This window comes from Cervus elaphus, chromosome X (assembly GCF_910594005.1).
Source record: "Cervus elaphus chromosome X, mCerEla1.1, whole genome shotgun sequence".
NCBI lineage: Eukaryota > Metazoa > Chordata > Mammalia > Artiodactyla > Cervidae > Cervus > Cervus elaphus.
The window spans coordinates 151362545-151384640 of NC_057848.1; the positions used below are offsets into that span (position 1 = coordinate 151362545).

At 40.6% G+C, this 22096-nt stretch overlaps 1 protein-coding gene across 8 annotated transcripts in view; it reads left to right on the plus strand.

Annotated features, from left to right (window-relative positions):
* PCYT1B (phosphate cytidylyltransferase 1B, choline) overlaps nt 1-22096 on the plus strand; it is a 147728-nt gene that overhangs the window by 121529 nt on the left and 4103 nt on the right. For all 8 annotated transcript variants that reach the window (XR_006339984.1, XM_043897114.1, XM_043897116.1 and 5 more), the window contains one exon: nt 1624-1812. Coding sequence is in view for 7 of the 8 variants with exons in the window: in XM_043897114.1 (XP_043753049.1) it covers nt 1624-1812 (189 nt within the window). In the remaining variant the exon portion in view is untranslated. The remainder of the gene's footprint in view (nt 1-1623; nt 1813-22096) is intronic.

The window sequence follows — 22096 nt, forward strand, 5'->3', positions numbered from 1 at the left end:
CTTTTAAATTGAATTCAGTCACCCATCCAGGCATGTCGAGCCATTTCTAAAAGTTATTGCTCACGCTCTTTCAACAGCCTGTAGATAAGCCACTTAGCTCAGGGAACCGTGTAGTCTGTGGATGTGCCCGTTGCCTTTCTGTGACCACAAGCTGCGCTGTGGCGCAGAGTACATCACGTGTGTTGGATGAGTGTGTAGATGAATCACGGAACCTCGGGTGGCAGGAACCTGACGAGGGTCAGTCACCAGCCCAAGTCCCTGAATTTGTCAATAGAAAAATGAGGAAAGTTGAGTTCGGAGGGACCTGGCTCAAGTCCCTCAGGCAACGTAGAGGCAGAAGCAGTAGCAGCCTCCCAGCCTTGTGCCTCCTGGTCCAGAGCCCAGTCTAGTGTTTCAAGCAGCTCCTGAGAGCAGTGGAGAGTCCCCGTGTGTTATATACAGCTGGCCGGCAGCGCGGACGGCTCACACCTCACCCTGCGGCTGCAGGAATGTTTGTGAGGTCTAGATCAGGGACCCCTGACCCAGTTTTGTCATACTGTATGTGGCTCCAAAAATTCTGAAATATGAAATGGACTTCAATTCCATATAGTGAAGAAAGGTGAGAAATCTTATTACCCCTTCGGGAAGAAATGTATCATGGTTTCATGGAGGAAAAGAGCCTTCATTTCATGTTATCTTCATGGTTTTGATTCCACTTTCTTTTTTTTTTTTTTTTTTTGATTCCACTTTCATCAGGTAACATGATTTTTTTTTTTTAGGTAACATGATTAAATGCTTCTGTTGCTTACACGTAATCTAATAGCCAACACACACTAAGCTTTTACTAAATGCCAGACATTGTGCCAAGTACTTTACATGCATTATATGATCTAACTGTTACAGCAACCCTATAGGGTAGGGACAATAATTATCCCTATTTTACAGATGAGAAAACTAAGGTTTAGAGATGGCATGTGAGTTGCCCAATATCTGATGCCTTCTAGGCACATAGGTATAGCAATGCTGCATCAAGGCTATGAACAAAATCCCAGTCCAGAGAAGCTATCAGAACAAAAATTTTCTTCATTACCAAGGAAACTGATGTGGTTCCATTAGATTAATGGGAAATATCATGACAGTGACAATTTTAGTATAACATATAGATGCTAAGGCCCAGCCAGTGTCTCACTTATTTCAACCAATATTGGTTTTAACAATGTCCCAGTAAAACAGAGAACTCAGGCTGCTTCTGAGTGGCCATTCTATGTACAATTCATATTTTTGTGTCATATTAAGTGTCACGAGAACTGAGGGGATGCATTTACCTAGTATCTATCCAAAATAAAGAGCAAATGGATACTTTTGGTTCTTCTCTTGTATAAGTGAATTCAACTCTATTTACAAGGAAGAGAACATTACAACCACTTGTACTTCGCTGTACCCATTCAAGTCGACTAATCAGAAGTGACTTTTCTTACAAGAGATGGGCCTTCCCATCAATCCAGCCCTTGGAAACTAGCATCCTGACTCTTCAGGTTAAGAACCTGCACAAGTTGAAATAAAATCTGACCATTCTGTGAATGACTAATCTCTCCCCAGCCCTTTTGGGTAAATCCCTTTCTTTCTCCTTTAATTTTTGACCAGGAGAAGAAGTACCGCTTCCAAAACCAGGTAGACAAGATGAAAGAGAAGGTCAAAAACGTGGAAGAAAGATCAAAGGAATTTGTGAACAGAGTGGAAGAAAAGAGTCATGATCTAATTCAGAAGTGGGAAGAGAAATCGAGGGAATTCATTGGCAACTTCCTAGAACTGTTTGGGCCTGATGGAGCATGGGTATGTAATTATTTCACTTCTTCCTACAATAATGGGTGTTTTCAGTTTATCCTCCTTTCCAAAGAACTACTTAAGGGTGTCCCTTATCTCAGTCCAATATGTGACCTCCACTTTGGGCATTAGCCCAAATGACTTCAAGTCTATGCACTTCTTTATTTAGTTTCTGCTTTTCCTTTCTATATGGCACCCAGGAGTGCCCAAAGCCAATTCTGTTCTCTATTTCTATTTCTTGTTTGAAGTCATTTGATAGGCACTGAAAGTCTATTACTGCAAAGGTTGGTTTCATAGCTCATCCCAATCTCCCAGTTGGAGGATGCACAGCCTATGGGTAAGGGTGAAGTAGGTCAGTGGCATCATGGATCTTGTGTTATAAAACAAGGTTAATGCCTCTTGGATCAACCAGAGGAGGAGGATGCAGAGGAAATGTAGCTGCCTTGATCACCTTTTGTGATCAGGAACTCCTCTTTCATTGGTTGGAAGAGAGAGAGAAGAGGTGAGACTTTGTACTCATCATGCCCTGATTTGCCCCTGTTTTTTTTTCATGATATATATGTGCTGGGATAAGGCATAAAAGTCTTAGGGGATGGAGGCCATGATCTGAATCTTAAAACTGAGACAGAAAATGCAGACAGGATCTCTTGCCTAAATTCTATATAGAATTCTGAGTGAAAATTACAGACAGAGAAAAGAAAATTCTGGAAACTACCTTGTATTCCACTGGTATTTCTTTTTTTCCCCTTCATTTCTATTTTTATTATTTTTAATTAATTTATTTATTTTAATTGGAGGCTAATTACTTTACAATATTGTAGTGGTTTTGCCATACATTGACATGAATCAGCCACGGGTGTACATGTGTCCCCCATCCTCAAGCCCCCTCCCACCTCCCTCCCATCCCCTCCCTCAGGGTTGTCCCAGTGCACCGGCTTTGAGTGCCCTGTTTCATGCATTGAACTTGGACTGGAGATCTATTTCACATATGGTAATATGCATGTTTCAGTGCTATTCTCTCAAATCATCCCACCCTTGCCTTCTCCCACAGAGTCCAAAAGTCTGTTCTTTATATCTGTGTCTCTTTTGCTGTCTCACATATAGGGTCATCATTACCATCTTTCTAAATTCCATATACATGCATTAATATACCATATTGGTGGTTTTTTTTTCTGACTTACTTCACTCTGTATAATAGGCTCCAGTTTCATCCACCTCATTAGAACTGATTCAAATGTGTTCTTTTTAATAGCTGAGTAATATTCCATTGTGTATATGTACCACAGCTTTCTTATCCATTCATCTGCTGATGGACAGTTGCTTCCATGTCCTAGCTATTGTAAATAGTGCTGTTATGAACACTGGGGTATGTGTGTCTCTTTCAATTAAAGATCTAAAAAAAAGGAGTAAAGATCTAAATGTGAGACCAGAAACTATAAAACTCTGGAGGAAAACATAGGCAAAACACTCTCTGACATAAATCACAGCAGGATCCTTTATGACCCACCTCCCAGAGTAATGGAAATAAAAGCAAAAATAAACAAATGGGACCTAATTAAACTTAAAAGCGTTTGCACAATGAAGGAAACTATAAGCAAGATGAAAAGACAGCCTTCAGAATGGGAGAAATTAATAGCAAATGAAGCAACTGACAAAGAATTAATCTCAAAAATATACAAGCAGCTCATGCAGCTCAATTCCAGAAAAATAAACCCCAATCAAAAAATGGGCCAAAGAACTAAACAGACATTAATCCAAAGAAGACTTACAGATGGCTAACAAACACATGAAAAGACGTTCAACATCACTCATTATCAGAGAGATACAAATCAAAACCACAATGAGGTACCATCTTATACCGGTCAGAATGGCTGCTATGAAAAAGTCTACAAACAATAAATGCTGGAGAGGGTGTGGAGAAAAGGGAACCCTCTTACACTGTTGGTGGGAATGCAAACTAGTACAGCCACTATGGAGAACAGTGTGGAGATTCCACTGGTATTTCCATTGTGTGTGTACTTCTGGAGTAAATAACCAGTATTATCAGCAAAGTTAATAAAGAGGGTTCTATGGAAGACTTTGTTTTAAAAAATTGATGTATAGTTGATTGATGTATGTTGTGTTGATTTCTGCAGTACAGCAAAGTAATTCAGTTATATATACACACACACACATTTTTTATACTTTTTCATTATGGTTTATCTTAGGATAAGGAGTATTGTTCTCTGTGCTATATACAGTAGAATATGTTTACCCATTTTATGCATAAAAGCTTACATCAGCTAACCCCAGCCTCCCACTCTATCCCTCCCTCAACCCCCTCCCTGCTTGGAAACCACCGATCTGTTCTTTGTGTCTGTGATTCTGTTTCTGTTTCATGGATAGCTTCATTTGTGTCATATTTTAGATTCCACATGTAAGTGATATCATATGGTATTTGTCTTTCTGACTTCACTTAGTATGATAATTGCTAAGTCCATTCATGTTGCTGAAAATGGTGTTATTTCATTTTTGTTTATGGCTGAGTAGTATTTTATTGTGTATATATATACCATACCTTCTTTATCCACTCTTTTTTTTTTCTTTATCCACTCTTATTTTGATGGACATTTACATTGTTTCCATGACTTGGCGATTGTGAATAGTGCTGCTAGGAACACTGGGGTGCATATATCTTTTTGAATTATAGTTTTGTCTGGATATATGCCCAAGAGTGGGATTGCTGGACCATATATGGTAAGTCTTAATTTTCTGAGGAAACTCCAAACTGTTTTCCACAGTGGCTGTACCAACTTAAATTCCCACCAACAGTGTAAGAGGGTTCCTTTTCCTCCACACTTCTTTCAGTGTTTGTTATTTGTAGACTTTTTAATGATGGCCATTCTGACTGGTGGGAAGTACTACCTTATTTTAGTTTTGATTTGCATTTCTTTAATTATTAGTGATTGCCTCTTGACCATCTGCATGTCCTTTATGGAGAAATGTCTATTTAAGTCTTCTTCCCATTTTTGTTTTTGTTTTGTTGTTGTTGTTGTTGTTTGTTTGTTTGTTTTCATTTATTTTTATTAGTTGGAGGCTAATTACTTTACAATATTGTAGTGGTTTTTGTCATACATTGACATGAATCAGCCATGGATTTACACGTATTCCCCATCCCAATCCCCCCTCCCACCTCCCTCTCCACCCGATTCCTCTGGGTCTTCCCAGTGCACCAGGCCCGAGCACTGGTCTCATGCATCCAGCCTGGGCTGGTGATCTGTTTCACCCTAGATAATACACATGTTTCGATGCTGTTCTCTCGAAACATCCCACCCTCGCCTTCTCCCACAGAGTCCAAAAGTCTGTTCTGTACATCTGTGTCTCTTTTTCTGTTTTGCATATAGGGTTATCGTTACCATCTTTCTAAATTCCATATATGTGTTAGTATGCTGTAATGTTCTTTATCTTTCTGGCTTACTTCACTCTGTATAATGGGCTCCAGTTTCACCCATCTCATTAGAACTGATTCAAATGAATTCTTTTTAATGGCTGAGTAATATTCCATGGTGTATATGTACCACAGCTTCCTTATCCATTCGTCTGCTGATGGGCATCTAGGTTGCTTCCATGTCCTGGCTATTATAAACAGTGCTGCGATGAACATTGGGGTGCACGTGTCTCTTTCAGATCTGGTTTCCTCAGTGTGTATGCCCAGAAGTGGGATTGCTGGGTTATATGGCAGTTCTATTTCCAGTTTTTTAAGAAATCTCCACACTGTTCTCCATAGCGGCTGTACTAGTTTGCATTCCCACCAACAGTGTAAGAGGGTTCCCTTTACTCCACACCCTCTCCAGCATTTATTGCTTGTAGACTTTTTCATAGCAGCCATTCTGACCGGTATAAGATGGTACCTCATTGTGGTTTTGGTTTGCATTTCTCTGATAATGAGTGATGTTGAGCATCTTTTCATGTGTTTGTTAGCCATCTGTATGTCTTCTTTGGAGAAATGTCTGTTTAGTTCTTTGGCCCATTTTTTTATTGGGTCATTTATTTTTCTTCTTCCCATTTTTTAATTGGATTTTTTTTGTTGTTACTAAGGTTGTATTAGCTATTTGCATATTTTGGAAAATAAGCCCTTGTTGGTCTCATCATTTGCAAATACTTTCTTTTATTCTATAGGTTGTCTTTTCATTTTATGGTTTCCATTGTTGTGCAAAAGCTTATAAATTTGATTAGGTCTCATTTGTCTATTTCTATTGCCTTGGGAAACTGACCTAGGAAAACATTGGTATGATTTCTGTCAGACTATTTGGCCCATGATCTCTTCTAGGAGTTCTAAGGTGTCATGTCTTATGTTTAAGTCTACAACCCATTTTGAGTTTATTTTTGTGTATGGTGAGAGGGTGTGTTTGTTCCAACTTCATTGGTTTGCATGCGGTCCTTGGTGGTTCAGGCGGTAAAGCATCTGCCTGCAGTGCAGGAGACCTGGGTTCAATCCCTGGGTTGGGAAAATCCCCTGGAGAAGGAAATGGCAACCCACTCCAGTATTCTAGCCTGGAAAATTCCATGGACTGAGGAGCCTGGTAGGCTACAGTCCATGGGGTCGCAAAGAGGTGGATATGACTGAGCGACTTCACTTTCACTTTCCAACATTTCAACATTGCTGAAGAGGCTCTTTTCCACACTGATTTTCAACAAAGGAGGCAAGAATACACTATCGATTGTATGTATGTGGGTTTATTTCTGGGCTTTCTATATTCTGTGCCATTGATCCATATGTCTGTTTTTGTGCCAATATCACTGTTTTGATTACTGTAGCTTTGTAGTATCGTCTGAAGTCTGCATGCTGCTTTGTTCTTTTTCTGTAGGACTGCTTTGGGAATTCTAGGTCTTTTGTGGTTTCACAAATTTTAAGAGTATTCTATAAAAAATGTCATGGGTAATTTGATAGGGATTACATTAAATCTGTAGATTGTTTTGGGTAGTCTAGTCATTTTAACAATACTAATGCTTTCAATCCAAGAGCATGGGATATCTGAAAGAGATAGTTTTAAAGTAGCTTTCCTTTTAGAACCAAAAGGAATGATTCCATTTGATTTCTCTAATTTTTCTTAGCCTAGATATCCTAGTACAACATGAGAAGTCTCTAACAAAATTGATTTTGGCTCAAGTATTTTATTGATGGGTTGTCCCTGTTGCCTCTCTGCTCACTGGAGCTGGTTCATAAGATTATCTAAAAGTAAAACAAGTAAAAGAACAACACTTGAGAAGTTAGAAGAGATGCTTTGCTAAAAGCCTAGCAGCCTCTAAGTGATTATAGAGGCAGCGGTCATAGGCCAATCTTGTCTTATTGGCTGAGGCTGAGAGAGGGTGGAGGGCTTACAAGGGTCAACTTGGGCCTTCAACGACTTCTAGAGAGAGCTTGCAAGAGCAGAGGAGCCAAGGGTCTGGTTCCTTTCCATTTTCCCTGGGTTTCAGCTCAGATTAAATTATTTGGGATTCCGTAGTCTCTGTAACAAGTTTGAAATTTCTCATTAATCTGGTGTGTACTTTAATAGTTAACGTTTTTCACAACTAATTTTCAGGCTCTGAGGAAACAACTAGCAGTTTTTTAAAAATGAAAAACCAGGTAGGCATTCATTTGTTTACAGGGGTTCAGAAATGTCTGTTTAGGTCTTCTGCCCAAATGTTTCAGTTTACTTATTTTTAGTTGAGGATAATTGCTTTACAATATTGTGTTGGTTTCAGCCATGGGTAAACATATGTCCCTTCCCTCTTGAACCTCCTTCCCACCCCTCGAGGTTGTCAAGAGCACCAGTTTGAGTTCCATGTGTCATATTACAGTCTCAGTCACATAACATATTCTCATTACGTATGGTAATGTTTATGTTTCCGTGATACTCTTAATTTATCAATTTATCCTACCCTCTCCTTTCTGTCCTGTGTGCATAAGTCTGTTCTCTATGTCTGCATCCCATTGCTGCTATGCAACTAGATTCATAAGTACTATCTTTCTAGATACCATATGTATCTATTAATATATCATATTTATGTTTCTTTTTCTGACTTACTTCACTCTGTATAATAGGCTCTAGGTTCATTGACCTCATTAGAACTGACTCAGAAGTGTTTTTCTGTATGGCTGCGTAATATAGCAATATCATCAACGTAGCAGGAAACAAGAGGGTTTTTTATAACTAATTTTATGGACACATAGCTTATTTACAATGTTAACTATGTATTATGGTTTATCACACAATATTGAATATAGTACTTGGGAGGGAGGGAAGAAAGGAAGAAAGTATAAATAACCATAGAAACTAAGATAACAGTATTAACAGGAGTTATAACAGGGGTTACAGGACATGGTGTCATTAATAGACTTGGGTCATATATTTTTAACATGTTGGTTAATGTTTGAGTTCTCAAGTTCTTTAAAAATTCTAGGAACATGTGTCCTAAAATTCTGTAACATCCCAAGTTTCTTAGGGTCCCACATTTCATCTTTAAACATTTATTCAGCAACCATTTTTACAGTTTATGAAAGTGGTCTTATGGTAGGAGCTTAGTATATACCTGCTAGTGGGAAAAATAGACCCATCCATCAAGAGATAACTGTAAAACAGTATGGTAAGTGGTATGCGAGGTCAGGAAAAAAGTCACATCTACTAGTTTATCTGCATACTCAGTATACTTTGTTCTCATGAGTCATCCTCTAAAGCTCTTTGTGTATAAGTCTTGTCTGTTCTATAGAAACTCAGGTTGATCTCTACTTTTTCAAGGACACAACCTAACCTTGTAAAGTGAAGGTAATTTAGGAGAGTAAGGAGGGAAGCAGAAGGTAAGTGTTCCGGAGCTCCTGGGTGGTATAGTGGTGAGGGCTTTGCTTCCCAATGCAGGGGTCATGGGTTTGATTCCTCGAGGAGAGCTAAGGAAAGCAAGCTAAGAGAGAGCTAAGGAGACTTACTTACTCTGAACTATAGTGTTCTAAGAGAGCTAAGGAGACTTGCTCACTCTGATGTATAGTGGTCTAAGAAAAACTAAGGAGACTTGCTTACTCTGACTTACAGTGTTCAAAGGAGAGCTATGGAAACTTACATACTCTGACCTATAGTGCGCTAAGGGGAACTAAGGAGACTTCCTTGCTCTGACCTATATTTGCTAAGGAGAGCTTAGGAGACCTAAGGAGAGCTAAGGAGACTTTCTTACTCTGAACTATAGTTTGCTAAGGAGACTTACTCTTACTTATAATGTTCTAAGAAGAGCTAAGGAGACTGACTTACTCTGACTCATAGTGTTCTAAGGAGAGCTAAGGAGACTTAATAGTGTTTAGTAGTGGCCTGCTGTGGGACAGGGTCTCTGACTACAGCAAACCTGGGTTACCCAGTGTGTGGCCAAATCCCTCTTGGAGGTCGCCCTTAGCCCCATCATAGAGCCGCCAAACAGACGACCCACAACAGATTTCCCAACCTGGGGATCCATCAAAGGGACTTAGAACCTCCTGGAATTTGACTTTGTAGTCCAGTAGGAGACTGAGTCAGAGTTGCCCGTGAGTGTCCAGGAATCTCAGGTGGCAGTGTGAGTCAACAGTTTGGGCTCAAGCCAAACAACTGGGAGGGAACAGCAGCCAAACACAAAAAACTGGATTAAAGATTTACTGAGCATGGCCCCGCCCATCAGAACAAGACCCAGTTTCCCCCTCAGTCAGTCTCTCCCATCAGGAAGCTTCCATACGCCTCTTATCCTTATTCATCAGAGGGCACACAGAATGAAAAGCACAATCACAGAAAACTAACCAAACCGATCACATTGGTCACAGCCTTGTCTAACTCAATGAAACTATGAGCCATGACATGTAGGGCCACCCAAGATGGACGGGTCATGGTGGAGAAATCTGACAAAACATGGTTCATGGGAGAAGGGAATGGCCAACCACTTCAGTATTCTTGCCTTGAGAACCCCATGAACAGTATGAAAAGGCAAAAAGAAGATATGACACTGAAGGATGAACTCCCCAGGTTGGTAGGTGCCCAATATGCTACTGGAGATCAGTGGAGAAATAACTCCAGAAAGAATGAGGAGACAGAGCCAAAGCGAAAACAATACCCAGTTGTGGATGTGACTGGTGATGGAAGTAAAATACTATGCTGTAAAGAACAATATTGCATAGGAACCTGGAATGTTAGGTCCATGAATCAAGGTAAATTGGAAGTGGTCAAACAGGAGATGGCAAGAGTGAACATAGACATTTTAGGAATCAGTGAACTAAAATGGACGGGAATGGGCGTATTTAATTCAAATGACCATTACATCTACTACTGTGGGAAAGAATCCCTCAGAAGAAACGGAGTAGCCCTCATCATCAACAAAGAGTCCGAAATGCAGTAATTGGGTGCAATCTCAAAAATGACAGAATGATCTTTGTTTGTCCTCAAGGTAACCCATTCAATATCACGGTAATCCAGGTCTATGCCCCGACCACTAATGCCGAAGAAGTTGAAGTTGAACAATTCTATGAAGACCTACAATACTGTCTAGAACTAACACCAAAAAAAGATATCCTTTTTATCATAGGGGACTGGAATGCAGAAGTAGGAAATCAAGAGCTATCTGGAGTAGCAGACAAGTTTGGCCTTAGAGTACAAAATGAAGCAGGGCAAAGGCTAACAGAGTTTTGCCAAGAGAACACACTGGTCGTAGCAAACACCCTCTTCCAACAAGACAGACGACTCTACACATGGACATCACCAGATGGTCAACACCAAAATCAGATTGATTATATTCTTTGCAGCTGAAGATGGAGAAGCTCTATACAGTCAGCAAAAACAAGACTGGGAGCTGACTGTGGCTCAGATCATGAACTCCTTATTACCAAATTCAGATTTAAATTGAAGAAAGTAGGGAAAACCACTAGACCATTCATGTATGACCCAAATCAAATCCCTTATGATTATACAGTGGAAGTGAGAAATAGATTCAAGGGATAAGATCTGATAGAGTGCCTGATGAACTATGGATGGAGGTTCGTGACATTGTACAGGAGGCAGTGATCAACACCATCCCCAAGAAAAAGAAATGCAAAAAGGCAGAATGGTTGTCTGAGGAGGCCTTACAAATAGCTGAGAAAAGACGAGAAGTGAAAGGTAAAGGAGAAAAGGAAAACTATACCCATCTGAATGCAGAGTTCCAAAGAATAGCAAGGAGAGATAAGAAAGCCTTCCTCAGTGATCAGTGCAAAGAAACAGAAGAAAACAATAGAATGGGAAAGACGATATCTCTTCAAGAAAATTAAAGATACCAAGGGAACATTTCATGCAAACATGAATACAATAAAGGACAGAAATGGTATGGTCCTAACAGAAGCAGAAGATATTAAGAAGAGGTGGCAAGAATACACAGAAGAACTATACAAAAAAGATCTTAAAAAAGATCTTCATGACCCAGATAACCACGATGGTGTGATCACTCACCTAGAGCCAGACATCCTGAAGTCTGAAGTCAAGTGGGCCTTAGGAAACATCACTATGAACAAAGCTAGTGGAGGTGATGGAATTCCAGCTGAGCTATTTCAAGTCCTAAAAGATGATGCTGTGAAAGTGCTGCACTTAATATGTCAGCAAATTTGGAAACCTCAGCAGTGGCCACAGGCCTGGAAAAGGTCAGTTTTCATTCCAATCCTAAATAAAGGCAATGCCAAAGAATGTTCAAACTACAGCACAATTGCACTCATTTAACACGCTAGCAAAGTAATGCTCAAAATTCTCCAAGTGAGGCTTCAACAGTACATAAACTGATAACCTGCAGATGTTCAAGCTGGATTTAGAAAAGGCAGAGGAACCAGAGATCAAATTGCCAACATCCACTGGATCATTGAAAAAGCAAGAGAGTTCCTGAAAAACATATACCTCTGCTTTATTGACTACGCCAAAGCCTTTGGCTGTGTGGATCACATCAAACTGTGGAAAATTCTTCAAGAGATGGGAATACCAGACCACCTTACCTGCCTCCTGAGAAATCTGTATGCAGGTCAAGAAGCAACAGTTAAAACCAGACATGGAACAATGGACTGGTTCCAAATTGGGAAAGGAGTATGTCAAGGCTGTATATTATCACCCTGCTTATTTAACTTATATGCAGAAATGCTGGGCTGGATGAAGCACAAGCTGGAATCAAGATTGCTGGGAGAAATATCAATAACTTCAGATATGCAGATGACACCACCCTTATGGCAGAAAGAGAAGAGGAACTAAAGAGCCTCTTGATGAAAGTGAAAGAGGAGAGTGAAAAAGCTGGCTTAACAACATTCAAAAAATGAGGATCATGGCATCCAGTCCCATCACTTCATGGCAAATAGATAGAGAAACAATGAAAATAGTGAGAGACTTTATTTTGGGGGGCTCCAAAATCACTGCAGATGTTGATTGCAGCCATGAAAATAAAAGACACTTGCTCCTTGGAAGAAAAGCTATGACCAACCTAGACAGCATATTAAAAAGCAGAGACATTACTTTGCTGACAAAAGTCTGTCTAGTCAAAGCTATGGTTTTTCCAGCAGTCATGTATGGATGTGAGAGTTAGACCAAAGCTGAGTGCCGAAGAATTGATGCTTTTGAACTGTGGTATTGGAGAAGATTCTTGAGAGTCCCTTGGACTGCAAAGAGATCCAACCAGTCCATCCTAAAGGAAATCAGGCCCAAATATTCATTGGAAGGACTGATGCTGAACCTAAAGCTCTAATACTTTGGCCACCTGATGCAAAGAACTGACTCCTTGGAAAAGACCCTGATGTTGGGAAAGATTGAAGGCGGGAGGAGAAGGGGATGACAGAGGATGAGATGGCTGGATGGCATCACCAACTTAATGGACATGAGTTGGTGATGGAAGCCTGGCGTGCTATAGTCCATGGGTTCACAAAGAGTTGGACATGACTGAGCAACTGAACTGAAGGAGAGCTAAGGAGAGGTACAGGGACCAGATCTAGGCAAGTTGGTTTCCAGTACTTTTTATTTCACCTCCAATCTCCAATTCAGCTGTACCCTCCAGTAAATTAACTAATAGTTTATATTCTTAGCAACACTTTATTTGTAGTTTTTCAGGAACCTCCATGTTTTTCTCCACAGTCTATGACAATTGACATTCTTACCAAGAGTACTCTTTGTACATTTTTTGATGGTGGCCATTCTCACCACTTTGGCGTGATATCTCATTGTGGTTTTGATTTGCATTTCTTTTCCTGTGATGTAACATACTTTGCAGGATCAGAAATAAAAGTTAAAATCATAACTAGGAGCTGCCACCTTCAAAATCAAAATCAGGAACTAGAAACATCTGTACACACTGCAGGTAACCAATACACCCTAGCACATTTGATTTAATAGCCTGTATAAGAAATGAAGTCCAATCAAATCCTTAACATTTTTAAAGTAACAGATGAAACCACACTACTGTGAAACTTTGTAGTGGAAAGATTTTAGAAATATGGGATAGCATTCAACTCATTTTATTGTACCTTTTGAAATAGAAGAGTGGTAGAGTTATAAACATTTGGAAGCTCCATCAAAGTGCAAAAAGAATTTCAACTTCCCTGATTTCCGAGGCAAGTCAACTCTGTATTTTTTGAAAGATTTAAGGAAAATACTTGGCCTGAAATTAATATCTCACATCCCCAAATTTCTTGGAATTTATATATTGGGATGCTGATGGTTGATGTTATCAGCTCTCTCAAAATCTAGTTAGCTCAACAAAGTAGATTTCAGTCCACTTCTTTGGTAAAACAAACCTTTTCATCATAAATATCAAATAGCCAGAATTTGGATTAAATTGAACCCCATGTTATGATGGCAATTGAGAAAATTTTCCTACCATAGAGTAACCCAAATTGCAATGATTTTGAGAGTGAAATACATCCCAAACTGTATCATAGTCTTATAACAAAACAGCTTAATCCTCAAACCATACATAGTGTGTTGTCAGTAAATGTTTCTTGAAGCAATGCATCATTGGTCAGCCTTTAGATTCTCCATGCCAGGAAAACCCTCCATAATATTCTGTAACAGACAAAATGTTTCTTTTCAACACCATCGGAGCAATACTTTACCCCATAATAGCTAAAAAAAATTCCATCATAAGTATGTGCATACACATATATACACACGTATACATTTATTTATACATACCTCATTTTGTTTATCCATTTATCCATCAATGGAGATTTAGATTGTTTCCGCTTTATGGCTGTGAACATTAGCTATACAAATATCTATTTCAGTCTCTACTTTCAAGTCTTTTGAGTGTACACCCAGGAGTAGAATTGCTGAAGCATATGATAATTCTTTTTATTTTGAGGAACTGCCATACTGTTTTCCATGGTGGCTGCACCATTTTACATTCCCTCCACAATGTACAAAGGTTCTGATTTCTCCACATCTTCTTCAGCACTTGTTTTCTATTTGTTTCTTATAATAGCCATTCTAATGGCATTGCTAACTATTAAGACTTTTGATTTTGAGAAATGAAATATAAAATTCAGTTTGTGGATCTGAATTAGATTTCCCACTCGTCTTTTAGACAGTTTGAAAACTTTGTCTGCCAACAAATACTCAAGTAAAACACAAGTAAACATGAAAAGCTTCTAACCATGGAAGTTACGGAGAGCTAGTCACGAGTAGGGCTTTAATTCATAGCTGGAGAGCTGTGGGCAAGTTCACTTACCTCTCAGCCACTTCCTTGGGTTGTTGGAAGGATTAAATTGTCACATACTTTAAAGTCCTTTTTAACAGTGCCTGGCACCAGGGATGTGCCAGGCAGTGTTTCAGGGCGAGTTGTTATTGATTGGAACTCATGATTTGAACTCTTCTTGAGTTCCTTCTTGATTACCAGAGGTCCAAACCATATGTAGCTAGGATATTTTTATTTCCTTTTTGGTGGATTTGCCAGAATATATCTGAAACCCTGAAACCTATAAAGGCATTTGTCAAATCATTTACTGCCTCACCAGATATTAAGAACTTCTTAAAAAGGAAAACGTTGTAGGAGAGGAAACAGAAAATTACCGTCATGTGGACAGGACTACAAATGGGATTATTTTCTTGGGAGAAAACTTTATAAATGAAAACCTCTTAATACAGCAAAAGACTGAATATAAATACCATTTCTCTTTGAAAATGCTATGCCATGGTCTTCATTATTTGTTATAGTTCTAAAGTGCTTTTCTTCCCAGGAAGCTTATTACAAACTGTCTCCTGACCAGATTCAATTCAGCTCCTTTGCAGGGGAACCACCCTTCAAAATGCACCAGAAACAACAGATCAGAGAGTTTGCAAATCAAGACCCAGAGTTGTTTTGCATGGATATTGCATTGTATGAAGTGTGACCCTACAGTTTATCATTAAGGATTCAAATCATTTCATCCCCTTAGGCAGAATATTCAGTTATGAGCTAGAGTCAAACTATAGTAGACAAGTTGTAGATTCTTTGAAAGCGGGCTTCTAATGGAAATGCTGACAATCCATTAACAGCAGGAGGGCTAATGGCTGCCTCTAAAAATATACCTAAAGATTACAGTAATAAAAACACATATTTTAAAGTGCCTGCTCAAATTTCAAGGATTTTTTTTTTTCTGTCGCTCTTAATAATAGGCCACCCTATCCTTTTGGGCTTAATCTAAGTTAATGCTGTTGTACTACAGCATTTTTTTCTGTCTGATTTTGAGGGGTTTGGATGTCATTTGACAGAATTATCAATGCCTTTAATGGAAGGTGAATAATTGGTGTATTTGTAGCATTTTGGAATTTTAAATCTGGAAAGGATCTCAGTGATCAGCAAGGCATCTCTGTTGGTGTCTGCTGGAGGAGATCTGAGCTCCTTAAAAGTTTATGAGCTAGAACTTAAAAAGGGAAAATAACTGCTGGGGAATTGTTGTGCCTGAGGTCTTTCTCGCGAGACCCACTCTGGTCTTACCCCAGGAAGACTGCAGAGGAATCAAAAGGGCTTGATTACTGAGAATCTCATCATGTCAGAGATGTGGGGAGAGGCCAGCACTGTGATCTTGGCAAACCAAGTTCCTACCTGCAGAGCCCAAGCAGTAGCCCCAGCCAGCCGCTGTACTTCATCTGCAGAGTCAAGTCATTGGTGCCATCTGACCTGGGAACTCAGTGGCCCAAGTCAGTCCAATGTGGGTCTTCAAACAAAATCTTTGGGCCCTGAAGCCTGGTCTGTCCTCACTCATGACGAGGAGCTGAGTTCTAGCCCCCAGTCACTGCTGGGTGAAGCTCCCAGCCCCACCCACCCAGAAAGCCTGGGCAGAACACCTGGGGAGCTGCCCAGTCCAGCAGTACTTGAGCAGAGCCCAGCAGACAGCCGGTGGCACCGCTGAGCCAGGGAACTGAGGGTGCAGATCAGCTTCAATAAGGACCACAAAGACAAAGCGCCGCTCCAGCCTTCAGGCTGATTCTCCCACCATGCCTGGGAAGGGAAGCTAATTCACAGCCCCACTCATTGCTGAATACAGTGTGCAGCCCACCCGACCATGGCCCTGAAGCACACGGGAAGCTGCCTAGCCCATCTAACAGCACTTGAACAGAAAGCAAAACTGATGGCCCTGTCTGGCCAGGGAATTCAGTACACAGTCTTGCCTTACTCAGGCCTCCAAAAACAAGCTGTACAAGCCCTGGGGCCTATTCTGTTGCCCTACCAAGAAAGAGAAGCTAATTCATAGCCCCACCAGCTGCTGAGTGTAGTACCAGTCCTCAGCACCTAGTAATCCTGACCAGAAAACCCAGCAAACTATGGAGCCCAACCTACAGCCTCACTTGGGGAGGAGGTAAAAGATCTGTGCACTGAAGACTACAAGACACTGATGAAAGAAATCCAAGAAGACACCAATAAATGGAAAGATGACTCACGTTAATAGATTGAAAGAATTGTTAAAATGTCTGTACTACCCAAAGCCATCTATAGATTCAATGCAATTCTGATCAAGATTCCAATGGCATTTTTTTCACAGAAATATAAAAAAAAAGTCCTAAAATGTATATGAAATCACAAAAGACACCACCCAGACAGCCAAAGCAATCTTGAGAAAGAAAAACTGGGAGGGCATCATACTTCTCGCTTTCAAGCTGTACTGTAAAGCTATACTAATCAAAATAGTATGGTAGTGGCATAGAAACAGACACATAGGCCAACAAAACAGAATTGAGAGCCCAGAAGTAAACCCATGCAAGGGAGCCAAGAATACTTAATAGAGAAAAGACAATTATCTTCAATAAACGGTGCTGGAAAATTGGATAGTCACAGGTAAAAGAATGAAAGTAGACCTCTATCTTATAGCTCCACAAAAATTAACTTGAAATAGATTAAAGATTTTAATGTAAGATCATAATCCATAAAATTACCAGTAGAAAATATCAGAGAAAAACTCCTTGACATGAGTCTTAGCAATAATTTTCGGGTTGGACACCTAAAGCACAAGCAACAAAATAAATGAGACTACATCAAACTAAAAAGCTTCTGCATGGCCAAAGAAACCATCTATAAATTTAAAAGAAAGCCTACAGAAAGGGAAAAAAGTTTACAAACCATATATCTGATAAGGTGTTAACATCTAAGATATATAAAGAACTCATACAATTGAGTAGCGAAAAACCAAGTAATCCAGTTTAAAAATGGGCAAAGGACCTGAATAGACATTTTTCCAAAAAAGATATACAAATGGTGAACAAGTACATGAAAACATGTTCAACATCACTAAATCAATAGGGAAATGCAAGTTGAAACCACAAAGAGAGATTACCTCATGCCTGTTAGACTTGTTCAGTCCCTAAGTTGTGTCCGACTCTCTGCAACCCCCTGGACTGCAGCACACCAGGCTTCCTTGTCGTTCACCATCTCCCAGAGTTTGTTCAAACTCATGTCCATTGAGTCAGTGATGCTAGTGGTTGGCATTAAAAAGACAAAAGGTAACAAATGCTCTGAAGTATGTAGAGAAAAGGGATCCCTTGTGCACTGTTGGTGGGACTGTCAACTGGTACAGCCACTATGGAAACATTATGAAGGTTCCTCAAAAAATTCAAAATATGATCCAGAAATTCCACTTGTGGGAATACAGTTGACCCTTGAACAACATGGGTTTGAACAACATGGGTCCACTTACACTTGGATTGCTTTTTCAGTATTAAATACTAAAGTACTACATGATCCACAGTTGGTTGAATCCACAAATGTAGAACCACAGATACAGAGTGCCAACTATAATGTTATACATGGATTTTTTTTTTACTTCACAGAGGGTCAGCACCCCTACCCCCTCATACTGTTCAAGAGTCAGCTGTTTTATCTGCAGGAAATGAAAACTCAGGTTCATAGCAGCAATATTTACAATAGCCAAGACATGGAAACAGCCTCAGTGTCCATTGATGGATGGATGGATAAAGTTGTGGTGTGTGTCTATATATAGTATAATGGATTATTACTCATCCATAGAAAAGAAATCCTGCCATTTGTGGTAACATGGATGGACCTTGAGGGCATTATGCCAAGTGAAATAAGTCAGAGAATGACAAATACTGTATGATCTCATTGACTGATTTGTTTACCAGAGGTAGGGAGTATGGGGAGGGGAAATTGCAGAAAAAGGGTCAAAAGGTACAAAGTTCCAATTATGAGGTAAGTACTGGGAATGTAATGTACAACATGATCACTGTAGTCAACAGTGCTGTGTGCTATATATGCAGGTTCTGAGAGTACATCCTAAGAGTTCATCACATGGAAAAAAAATTTGTATCCATGAGATGATGGATATTAACTAACCTTACTGTAGCAATCACTTCACAATTTAAGTGAAATTATTATGTTGTACACCTTAAATGTATATAGTGCTGTATGTCAATTATATCTCAAAACTGGAAAAAGTTTTAAAAGGTTGGGAAGGTGAAAAGTATTTTTAGCAATCCAGTATAGAAAAAAAGGTTTCTCACATCAGTCACTTTGCATTTGTTTATTAGTAATGCCAAACATTTTTTATAGTTCATTTATAAGTCTTTTGTGAATTACCTATATGTGCCAAATGCTCATTATTTTCTTTTGGGTTATAAACTCTGTTTATATACCAAGCTGCTTAGTTTGTATTTAAATGTTGCAAAAGTTTTTCCCTTTTCTTCATTTGCCTTTTAGCCTTTTACCTTATTTCATAGTGACAGTGGTTTGTTGTTGTTGTTGTTAGATATCAGTTCCGTTCAGTTCAGTCACTCAGTCGTGTCTGACTCTTTGTGACCCCATGGACTGCAGCACGCCAGGCCTCCATGTCCATCACCAACTCCCAAAGTTTACCCAAAATCATGTCCATTGAGTCAGTGATGCCATCCAGCCATCTCATCCTCTGTCGTCTCCTTTTCCTTCTGCTTTCAATCTTTCCCAACATCAGAGTCTTTTCAAATGAGTCAGCTCTTCGCATCAGGTGGCCAAAGTACTGGAGTTTCAGCTTCAACATCAGTCCTTCCAATGAACACTCAGCACTGATCTCCTTTAGGATGGACTGGTTGGATCTCCTTGCAGTCCAAGGGACTCTCAAGAGTCTTCTCCAACACCACAGTTCAAAAGCATCAATTCTTTGGCGCTCAGCTTTTTTTATAGTCCAACTCTCACATCCATACATGACTAATGAAAAACCATAGCCTTGACTAGATGGACCTTTGTTGGCAAAGTAATGTCTCTGCTTTTTAATATGCTATCTAGGTTGGTCATAACTTTCCTTCCAAGGAGTAAGCGTCTTTTAATTTCATGGCTGCAGTCACCATCTGTGGTGATTTTGGAGCCCTCCAAAATAAAGTCTGCCACTGTTTCCCCATCAATTTACCATGAAGTGATGGGACCAGATGCCATGATCTTAGTTTTCTGAATGTTGAGCTTTAAGCCAACTTTTTCACTCTCTTCTTTCACTTTCATCAAGAGGCTCTTTAGTTCTTCTTTGCCTTCTGCCATAAGGGTGGTGTCATCTGCATATCTGAGGTTATTGATATTTCTCCTGGCAATCTTGATTCCAGCTTGTGCTTCATCCACCCCAGCATTTCTCATGATGTACTCTGCATATAAGTTAAATAAGCGGGATGACAGTATACAGCCTTGACATACTCCTTTCCCGATTTGGAACCAGTCTGTTGTTCCATGTCCAGTTCTAACTGTTGCTTCCTGACCTGCATACAGATTTCTCAGGAGGCAGATCAGGTGGTCTGGTATTCCCATCTCTTGAAGAATTTTCCACAGTTTATTGTGATCCACATAGTCAAAGGTTTTGGCATAGTCAATGAAGCAGAAATAGATGTATAGAAGTTTTCAATTTTTATATAGCCAAACACTAATCTTTTTTTTTTAATGGTTTCTTTCTTTGCTTTTATGCTCCCACACCCAAAGGTATTTCTACATCGTGAATCTTACCATACCCCTCCATTGATTACAATCTTCCAGGGCTCTTCTGGAGAAATCCTGGTGCTCTAGCTTCAACTACTGTTACCCTATAGGCACTGGGAGGTCCAGTCGAGCCAAGCAGTTATGGTTAGCACTGCCTACTTAGCACCCTCTGCTTGGAAGGCCAGTCCCAGGGACTCAACGCCCCTTTCCACCCCTTCTTCCCCATGTCACTGAAGCCCCAGTTTAGATGTGACCACCAAATTACCCTTTTCTTCCCCTTCTTGTAACAGCACCGGTCCCCAAGGTCTCAGCAGTAGTTTGTAAAATGAAAAACTCAAATGATAAGCAAAGTCTAAGAGGGCTAGCAGGAGAATTGGCTCTCAGGGCCAGTTTAGAGCAGAGGATTAGAGCAAGCAGCTGGGGGCTGAGGCTCTACAAGGAGCAGTGATGACAAACTAGAACACAGAGCCCAGGCAGCCTGGGGAGGACGCTCGGGCATGAGGAACAGAGTGCTTGAGGGCTGAGGCAGGAGGGCAGATGGGCAGGGGCTCATGCCAGGACTAGGTTCCCCAGAGGCTAGAGGACAGTGTTGCAGAAGAGCTTGGCTCTGAAAGCATTAGGCAACAGTCACTGGTGGTCCCAAACTGGGAAAGCCATCTTATCATCCTGAGCTCCTCCAGCCCCATGGTCTCCTACACCAGCCAGTGGTATCAGCTTTCTTGTTTCATGGGCCAGAAACTAGTCATGTGATTCTGCTTCCTCCCACACCCCACATCCCATCTGTCACGAGTCCTGTTGGCTCCACTTTCAAAATGGAGCCAGACCATATACCCGGCTTCTCTGGTGGCTCAGTCAGTAAAGAATCTGCCTGAAATGCAGAAGACAGGGTTCGATCCCTGGGTTGGGAAGATCCCCTGGAGAAGGGAATGGCAACCCACTTCAGTACTCTTGCTGGGAAATCCCATGGACAGAGGAGTCTGGCAGGCTGCAGTCCACGGGGTTGCAAAGAATCAGACACAAGCGAGCGACTAAACCACCACCACCAAATACCGCATGATTCCATTTAGATGACATTCCGCAAAAGGCAAAACTCTAGGGACAGAAAACACTTCTGCAGCCCAAGCCTGGGGTGCGGGGGGGTGACTACAAATGATCTCAGTAACTCGATGGTAGTGGTGGTCACAAAACGGAAGGCATTTATCAAGACTCTCAGAACTGTACGTTAAGAAGCTTAACTGGAAATTATTAAGTAAACCTTAAAAAAATAAATATACAAAATTTTAAAAAAAGAAATTATTAAGTAAACCTTAATAAAACAAGAGGAAAAAAATCATACCATACTTCTAGCCATTTCTCACCATGCTCGCGGCTGTCATCCTAGTCCAGGGTGCCATCGTCCTCTCGGGTTCTTACTGAGGGCTCTTCACTGTCCCCTGCTGTTGCCTTCTCTTCACTGTCATTTGTTCCCAGCACAGCAGCCACAGGGGTCCCCTTTCAACCACAAGTCCATGTTTTTCTTTTGCTCAGAACTCCAGAGCTAAAGGAACTCTCCAGAGCCTTCTCTACTCCTCAAAGGCCAAGTTTACACCGGGCCACACCCACACATGCCCCCACTCACCCTCCTGGCTTGTCCCGGGACATGTACCATGTGCTCCCTTCTTGGGGTTCTATCTGGAACGTGCTTCTCCCTGATTTCCATCCCCCTGGTCCCCTCCCCATCACCTCTTTCAGGCCTCTGCTCGACTCACAGTTGCCGCCCATCCACCTGCCCAGGCCCCACCCCAATCTGCTAACCTCTTTTGCTTTTTCTCCTAGATCATAGTTTCATCTGACATACTCATTTTTTGTTTCCTGTGTGATTCTTCCCTCCTTCCCATGAGAAGAGGGGTTTTTGCTGTATTTCCCGCAG